Here is an 8,753-nt window from a genome sequence, read left to right as displayed (position 1 = left end):
CTTTCTCTCTCACTCTCTCTCTCTCTCTCTCTCTCCCTATATATATATTTTTTCTCTTTCTTTCTTTCGAGTACTTGTGTATTCTATTAACGTTCCAAAAAGCATCAAAATTTATGAAACGTTCTAAATATTATATTTTCATGACTTTTATCACCTTTTTTATTATTATTATTGTTATTGTTGTTATTGTTGTTATTATTATTATTCATGATTCCAATGCACATGTTTTTTTTATAAGTAAATCATTGAACATCTTCCTGAAGTAAACAACGAATTAGGCGTTTGTTTGTAACACGTGATACTTCATGTTGTTATTATCATTGTTTTGTTTCCCTTTATTTTTTCTTTGAAAATTAATTTTGCTCTTACGAAACATTGATTCAATTTGATTTTTTATAAATTAACAAAATTCTACATTAGTGGGGAATTTTATTATTCGACCGATAATAGTCAAAGGAGAGTTTACTCGAAAAAAAAAACAGCAAAGAGAAAAAAAAAACAAAGACTTCTGTTTCATATTATTTCTGTTGATTGCGCGTAATTATTAATAATGGTTTTGTTAGGCGAAACATTCCCTAATTTTACAGCTGAAACACAAAATGGTACAATTAATTTTCACGAATGGCTCGGAGATTCGTAAGTCAATATTTTGTTGTTTATCTAACCTATCAGTTATAATAAACAAAATTCCCTTATATGATTTTTAATTTGTGAATATATAAAAATTAATTTATAACAAATTACATTTTTTAGTTGGGGTATTTTGTTTTCGCATCCGAGTGATTTCACGCCTGTTTGTACTACGGAATTGGCAAGAGTTGCAAAATTAATGCCCGAATTTGAAAGACTGGGCGTGAAAGTTATTGCATTATCGTGTAATTCTGTGGATTCTCATCACAAATGGATCGAGGTATATCTAAAATACATTTTGTGTCGCTTGACGATTCTTAACAAACTCTATATATAATATCGTTATAAGATTGTATCAAATATTTTATACTTGAAAAAACAAGCTTTTTATCATGCGCTATATGTAACATACATATCTTTCAAACGTATATCATACGTAGAATATATACTAATAATTATACAAACTCAAATACAGGACATTAAAAGTTATGGAGAAATAACGGACGAGATTTTCCCATATCCAATAATAGAAGATGAGTCTCGCAAACTAGCAACGATGCTTGGTATGTTAGACCCTGCAGAGGTAGATAGTCAAGGTCTACCTTTGTCAGCACGAGCTGTATTCATTATAGATCCAGCCAAGAAAATGCGTCTTTCAATTTTATATCCTGCGACCACTGGTAGAAATTTCGAGTATGTAAATTCAAAGAAATCTATTTATACGTATGTAATCTTGATTTTAACATTAATATATTGTCTTTCCTTTTTGTTTCATGTAGCGAAATATTACGTGTCATCGAATCGCTTCTCTTGACTGAAAAATACAAAGTTGCAACTCCTGTAGATTGGAAGGTAAATATTTATCTTATTAATTATATTTGACTATTTTATATTCGACAAGATAATTCTTTTTTCCTTTTCATTTTCTTACATAGAAAGGAGAAGAAGTTATGATTCAACCATTTGTCACAGAAAACGAAGCGAAAATATTATTTGCGTCTGTAAAGACTGTTGATCTTCCATCCGGAAAACCGTATTTGCGGATTGTGTCGCAACCTACATAAAAAGTGGGATAAAAGACGTGAAAACATCAATACGAATAATGACTTTAAATTAATTATTGCATATATACTTTGATACAATGTACACGATACAAAATACAGAGTAATAATGTTAACATTTTCAATACTGAACTTATAATTTTTTTTTTATATATATGACAATGTAGTTAATATAATAAAGAACGAAATATCGTTACGTGTCATGATGCTGTGACGGTTGTTACAAAATCGAATATCGAACATGGATGCTGCAAGCTACCAATTTCTTCTGATCGAGGTCAATACACTAAATAAAATGGAAGTCTTGGCGCTTGGCATTTGCAAACAACAAAAGAAGCTGTTTATTATTTCATCTAATGTAATTAAAAGTACATTGCGTTATTATATACACTTCTCCAAGTACACAGTTGCTTATGAGCTATAGGCATAATGTATATAATATTTACATTTTCTTTTTTTCCTTTTTGTTTATTTATTTATTTATTTATTAAATTAATAATTACTTTCCTACGTTATGGTTATATTATTATATCGTGTTATGCCCGACATTATAGCACGCACAATGAGGGGCTAGTGCACAATAAAGTGATAGCAGTTATATAAAACAGTCCCTGTGGTCAAAACTGATAAGATCGTAAAAGATATTAAATTTAACAAAATTATACTTGTTTGTTTGTTTATTTGTTTATTTGTTTATTTATTTATTTATTTATTTATTTTGTTTCCTTTAAATTGTAATGTTACGTAATTAAAAGTTAATCACCACACAAAGTATCGAGTGATAAAATACTATCGCCCGACTTCAAAGTATCTTAACGTACATTCACACCAACAACAACCTGTTCTTTTTTTTATGCCCACCTGTAAGATGCCACTTCTTTTCATTCATATTATGTCTTTTTCTTCATTTTCACAACGACGATGAAAGGCTACCTGTAAAGGTTCAACCTCGACACGTTTGTAGTCCTTTTAACGCACTTGTGTTCATAAAAAAAAAAAAAAAAAAAAGAGAGAAAGGAAAAAAAGAAAAAAAAAAAAAAGAAAAGAAAGGATAAGAAAAATCTACCCAACGATGCACATTATACAGTCACCAACGTAGCGATCCACGACAAATGGTTAGCTAACTGCTAGAAATAACCGAGTTAGTTTCACAAATCGAGATATAATTACGACGAGCTCGATAGGTGTCGGTTATTTATTAGCATTGTAATCACTATTATTCGCATTAACATCGATCACACGAGTTCATTCGTTTCCAACATGACTATCCTGTTGTTGTTGGGTTTGTTGCTGCGATTGTTCCTGCGATTGATGATGGTGCTGCTGTTGTTGTTGGTGTTCGGACTGTAATTCACATTCCAATCTCGCTTGTCGTTCGGCCGCCGCTCTTGCTTGTCTACCGGCACTTGACCTTAGATTCTTTCGTTCGGGCGGAGGTTCGATACTTAATCTCTTACCACTCCGTGATTTTTTAGCCTTAGCGCCACCTTTACCATCCTCTTCGCTTTCCGCTATATGAGACTTATTACTCAAGTCTGCTTTCGTAGTCGAAGCTTGCTGCGAAGGAGATGGTACATTTGTAATCGTCGTTGGAGGAGCTTCACTCGTCGGTTCCTTTTTGCTAGCGTTCAACGGTGTTTCCGTAGTGACCGCAGCAGCCGTAGTATCTTCTTGAGGAAGCTGCTTAGTCGTACTTGTTGATCTAGCAACCGGTTCCACGTCGGCCGATGGCGTATCGTTATTTGTCACTGTCGTAGTAGGCTTCGCGATCGTCTCAATCTCGGATCGCATTTTCTTAGCTACAGGCTCTAATGTTACCTCTAACGGAGTCGACGTTTGTTGCTGATCCGAGTTCTGATTACGATCTATGCTATGACTTCTCTTTTCGTTGCATCGCTGTTGCACGTCCTCGAGATTCCTCGTTAACAATTCTGCACTCGTTCGACTCAAATGTTCCAAAGCCTCTTTCATCTCTTGTTCCTTACTTTTCCTTTCGAGCCTTCTTTCGTTCACGTCGGTAATATCGTTTTGTTGCTCGATAGCCTCTCTCTTTTCGTGTTCCATACGACGCCTATCTTCCGTATGTAATGCCATATCCGTATATTGTTGTAACGTTATACCCGGATCTACGGGATATCTAGGCTTTTTCTCGGAATCCTTTCGTTTGCTCGACGAATCCACAATGGTATCTCGTTGTCTCGAACTGCTCGCTGACGAAGCAGGCTTCCGTACAGTCGAGGCACTTGACGTTGGCGGATTTAAAAGGCCGCACTGTGCCAGACTTTCATAGGCCGACGATACGCCACCAGGTTGCATTGAGAACGGATTTAAACCACCTAAACCTAATGGCGTGTACAGAAGACTAGGATTTGGAAAAAAGAAGGGGAATGGTGTCGTCGTTGGTAACGCCGACGATGCCGACGAAGTCGATGGCACGGACGTTTTGCTCGTGGGGGCTTCCAATTTGTTTCGTGGTTTACCGGTATTACTAATACTGCTTGAACTAGTATTTTTGCTGCTAACCGAACTGACCGCTGGATTTGTGTCGGCCGTACTAGTCGCAGTTGCACTTAAAGCAGCTTCCATACCCGCTAACGATGGCAAACCAAGTCCAGCAAGATTTGCAAATAACGAATTTGTTAGACTCATGTTGCTGAGATTACTAAGATTGCTAAGACCGCTTAGTGCCCCTAGGTTCGGTAGGCCACCAAATGGCATTAGAAGGGGATTATTTTTCGGATCGAAATTGCCGAGTGAAAGTCCAGATAAAAGGGAATTATTAAGATTGCCTAACGAAGGGAAATTTAAGCTGGATGCCATCGACGTAGCAGCTAAATTCGCTTGGCTTGCCGATTGTTGATTAGTCGGACTTGGCATCATTGGTGGTCTCCCAGGACTCTTCCCTTTGTTTACGCTAGATCTATCGGATCCAGGTAATCTCTTTTGCAGATCATGCGGCAGATTACCACGCTCTTTCACAAGTTCGGCCCACTTTGGATCGACGTCAAACATCGGGTTTTCGGTCAGCCATTGTCCAAGTCGTTTCAATTGAGGAGCTTTGCTACCGGTGACCTAAAGAAAGATAGAAAGAAAGGAAAACATAGATAAATAAATGAATAAATAAAAGATATTTTATATTATTTACTCTTTGCCATAAACGATGATAATGTATAAACCAAACGTAAAACTATCCGAGGAGATCATTAACGTATATACCTTTTTTCCAGTTAAACGATTTATCACGGCAACGTTCTCATCACCCGTCAATTTTTTCCAATCTAACAAAGATGGATCGACCCGAGGTCTTCGTCGTCTAGGTGCGTTTAAGTACTCGGCATTTAACTGCTCTGACATAGCAGTTTGCTCAGCCAACCATTTGTTCACCTTTGCTTCGTGAGAATATGATCCAATTTTCGATGAATATTCAGCAACTTTATTGATATCAGCTATCATAGCTTCGTAACTTTTCCTATGACTACTTGCAGAGGAGTGTGCCGAATTGAAAGCTTGCTGTTGATGACTTTGATGTTGCTGCTGCTGTTGTTGTTGCTGTTGTTGTTGCTGTTGCTGCTGCTGCTGCTGATGTTGCTGTTGTTGTTGCTGCTGTTGTTGCTGCTGCTGCTGTTGCTGTTTCTTGAGTTCACGATTTTGTTGTTCGGCTTGAACTAGCAACGCAGAAAAGCTATCCTTGTGCGAATGCAACGATGGTGGTGGTAAATTGGAAGATGTCCCCGATGCTCGAGACGATGGAATCGATGTGACGGTGATAGAAAATGGCTTTTGAGTATTTGCAGGAGGATTAGGAAGTCCAATCGGTGCTGACGTTGGAGTGACAGTGACGTTGGGTGTAATCGTGTTCTTTTTACTATGTTCGGGATAGTGACTGCTTTGTTGTTCCTTTGCAGCACTCAAACCTAATACTATCTCATCTAGTTTCCGACGTTTCTTTTCCTTTCCAACTATAGGTTCGTCTGTCGGCTAATCAAACAAAGGATGAGGCTTATTTTTCCACCAAAATGTGTAATAAAAATTATTAGACAAATAGTACAATCTAATCGTGAATATCATTGCTTAGATAATCAGAACTATTAATATATATATATCGGATTACTAATGAATAATTTTTCTTTTGCTTTTTCTTTTTTCATACTTACACAATTTTTCCTTTTCATTAACTTATCCAACATGCTATCAAGCTTTCCTTTATTGCTATTGCTTTGCTTATTTTTATTAGGCATTGAGAAGTCCTGAACTTCGTTCATAATATCTTTATTGCTATCGGAACTTGTTTTTGGATATCTATAAAAAATATATATACATACATATTAAAGAAATAGAAACAATTATATCTAAAGTTTCAGGATGAGAATAAAACTTCAAAAACGACAAGTTTGATACGTTATTTTCAATTAAATATAGACACGAAATAATATCGTAACGTTGTTTAATAGATTTACTTACCCAGCAGATAAATCAATAGGCGTTAAAGTACTCGAAGTACCTGGTATAACTGTTGTTTTACCAGGAACAGTATATTTCAAGTCAAACGGTATGGTTGGTGTTCGCGTTTGTTGATGTGCCGGAGGTGGTTGTACCGGTGTTGAACGTCGTGAATCTTCAGATTGTGATTCTTCATTAACTTCCCAAGTAGTCGAACCCGATAGGATTGTTGGTTTGCTCAAAGGTGTCGGCGGTTGAGATTGTATTTGACTACTATTGAGAAGCGCATGAAGTTTAGCTGAAATGAAATAATATGAAAATTAAATCTTTATTCGTAAATACTTTTCACTCGTAAAATGTAAAACACATGTGATGCCATTAAAAAATAAATAAATAAATAAATAAAAGAAAATATTTACCTCGTTCCGTTTCAACATCTATGGCAATATGTCTTTTCCTCTTTTTACTAGCAGAAATATTATTTCCTGTTGCTGGTGAACGTGACACTCCATGATCTGTCGTTATTGTTATCACTTCTGAACAATCCTTTTCATTCGACGTCGTATCCAATTCCTCTCCCGCGCTAAAGTTTATTGATACAGGCCATTCTTTATGTTCTATTGCATGTACAATATGCATTAGACGAGCTTCGATTGCGTGTTCCTAAAAATTAAAAAAAAAAACCATATACATATATATATATATACACACATATATATATTAAATATGCAAATGCAATATCAAAAAGCAAAGTTTGTTTGATTTTCATAAAAAATTTGTAATCTTTTCGTCCATTCGGATTGTTCACTATTTTATTTCATTCGATATCACATCGTTATCATCATGAATAATATAATTGATATGAAAATAAATAAAATAAAAGAAATTTCCTTACTTTCGGCCATTTTAAAGAAGCATTATTACAACTATGAGCTAAAAGTTGTACAATAGTAGGCTCATTATAGTCTATCGTTTTATCTCGTAGAACGAAAGTATCGATTTGGGTTAATCGCGATAAAGGTTGTATAACTTCCAAATCAGGAAACATTGCTTTAAGTTCCGCAGCTTGGACGCTACACTTATCCTCGATTTTAGATACTTTGGTTTTTTCTTTAGCATCCGCAGCAGCCTTGTCTTCGATTATTTCAGTTTCTTCTTTAGTCGTCGTGGAATTGTCGGTTTTTACGATGTTCGGTTTAATATCTTCAGTGACAATTGTATCCAAGGTATCAATACTTTTCTCCGTTGATTCAGTATTGATGTCCTTATTGTCAGAAGTAGGTTTTTCATTACTTTCTGTTACGGGAAGATCTTGCGTTGGTTGTTGTTGTTGTTGTTGTTGTTGTTGCTGTTGCTGTTGCTGTTGCTGTTGCTGTTGCTGTTGCTGCTGCTGTTCATCGGTATTGGACAATTCCATTGACAATTCTTTAGTTTGTTCATCAGATTTTTCTGCGTCAACAACGGCAGTTTTATTAACAGGAGTTTCCTCATTTGTAACTGGCGGAGGAGTTTCCTCGGTAGTCATCGGTTCCTCCGTTGATTTCGAAGTAACGATAGAATTATCAGGAGTATTAGTCACGTCAGTTTTCGTCGAGTCCGATGCCTGTTCAGATTTCTCTTCAACTTTGATCTTATTAATAGTATTTTCTTTTTCCAATGATGTACTTTTCGATACGGTAGAAATAGTAAGCGTATTGCTGATAGGTGGAGGCGGTGGCGGAAGTGGCAAGGACGTCGGCGCAGCCGGTTTCTCTTCAACTTTCGTCTCAGCTTTTACTATTGTCAATTCCACTTGACTCTTTTCTATCTCTGGATTATCTCCTTTCTTTTCCGTCGATATCGTATCTCTCTTAGCACCTATCTTCTCGATCTTCAAAGTTCCTTCACCCTTTTCCAATTTCACAAGAATTTCATCTTTATCGAATTTCAATATGTCTTCCCTATTCTCTATCTTAATAGCCTTTTCTGATTTTTCCGGAAGTTTAGGTGTTTGCGCAGTACCTATGTAAGTACTTTTTCCTAAAATCTTATGAAAGGAGAAATCAGGATCATTCAAAATGGTTATATCTGTTCTCCCTAAACCATGTTTCGCTGCACCAAGCAATAATTCCTTATCGTGTTTACCAGGCTGCCACCATTCTGGTGTGTCACCCGATGGTTGACACAATGAAAGACGTTCCTCTAAATGAGGATGAGACAAAATTTCTTCGCGTATTTTACTTAACAGATCAACTCGATCCAATATCTGTCTTGCTTTAGCAGGACTCAAATGATCAACCGGAACATCTGCAAAGTCTGCAATATAATAGAATGTCTGAGCATGCATATATACAGATTAATATATTAACAATATTTACGCGTATTTTTATTATACTTATAACTACATCATATAAATAATGCGTACAGGATGATAACTATCGATTTAAAAAACAAAACAAAAATGCAGAAAGGAATATATATGTGTATATATATATATATATATATATATACATATATACACACGTACCTTCTTCTTCGTTCAGTTTAGCATTACAGACCTTCTTGCACATAGCTCTAAACGACATATAATAATCTGTTAGATCTGCATCCGTCTTTTTGTCAAACCTTGCAATACTCTTGAAT

At 35.9% G+C, this 8,753-nt stretch overlaps 2 protein-coding genes across 8 annotated transcripts in view; one reads left to right on the top strand and one right to left on the bottom strand.

Moving 5' to 3' along the window:
- Positions 1 to 150: 150 nt before the first annotated feature.
- LOC127065245 (peroxiredoxin-6) lies at positions 151 to 1,816 on the top strand. Its single transcript, XM_050997325.1, has 5 exons — positions 151 to 636; positions 754 to 910; positions 1,106 to 1,323; positions 1,410 to 1,482; positions 1,566 to 1,816. Exons 1-5 carry the CDS (start codon positions 551 to 553, stop codon positions 1,692 to 1,694), a joined length of 663 nt encoding a protein of 220 aa, XP_050853282.1. The 5' UTR covers positions 151 to 550; the 3' UTR covers positions 1,695 to 1,816.
- LOC127065240 (chromodomain-helicase-DNA-binding protein 7) overlaps positions 1,725 to 8,753 on the bottom strand; it is a 27,777-nt gene continuing 20,748 nt past the window's right edge. For 5 of the 7 annotated variants that reach the window (XM_050997311.1, XM_050997315.1, XM_050997316.1 and 2 more), the window contains 7 exons: positions 8,638 to 8,753; positions 7,027 to 8,426; positions 6,551 to 6,794; positions 6,153 to 6,429; positions 5,846 to 5,990; positions 4,908 to 5,669; positions 1,725 to 4,763 (listed from right to left, as the gene is read on the bottom strand). The exon at positions 8,638 to 8,753 is cut by the window's right edge and continues 170 nt beyond it. In XM_050997311.1, coding sequence (XP_050853268.1) covers positions 2,937 to 4,763; positions 4,908 to 5,669; positions 5,846 to 5,990; positions 6,153 to 6,429; positions 6,551 to 6,794; positions 7,027 to 8,426; positions 8,638 to 8,753 — 4,771 coding nt within the window. In that variant the 3' untranslated portion in view covers positions 1,725 to 2,936. The remainder of the gene's footprint in view (positions 4,764 to 4,907; positions 5,670 to 5,845; positions 5,991 to 6,152; positions 6,430 to 6,550; positions 6,795 to 7,026; positions 8,427 to 8,637) is intronic. The other 2 variants (XM_050997318.1, XM_050997314.1) reach the window with 2 other exon arrangements.

This window comes from Vespula vulgaris, chromosome 7 (genome assembly GCF_905475345.1).
Source record: "Vespula vulgaris chromosome 7, iyVesVulg1.1, whole genome shotgun sequence".
In the NCBI taxonomy this organism is placed as follows: domain Eukaryota; kingdom Metazoa; phylum Arthropoda; class Insecta; order Hymenoptera; family Vespidae; genus Vespula; species Vespula vulgaris.
This window is presented reverse-complemented; position numbering and strand designations above follow the sequence as displayed.

Excerpts from the sequence above, each read along its gene's own strand:
- LOC127065245 (XM_050997325.1), top strand. The coding sequence starts at position 551 with ATGGTTTTGTTAGGCGAAACATTCCCTAATTTTACAGCTGAAACACAA. Across the intron at positions 637-753 it reads CACGAATGGCTCGGAGATTC|TTGGGGTATTTTGTTTTCGC; the intron begins GTAAGTCAATAT and ends TACATTTTTTAG. Across the intron at positions 1,324-1,409 it reads ACCACTGGTAGAAATTTCGA|CGAAATATTACGTGTCATCG; the intron begins GTATGTAAATTC and ends TGTTTCATGTAG.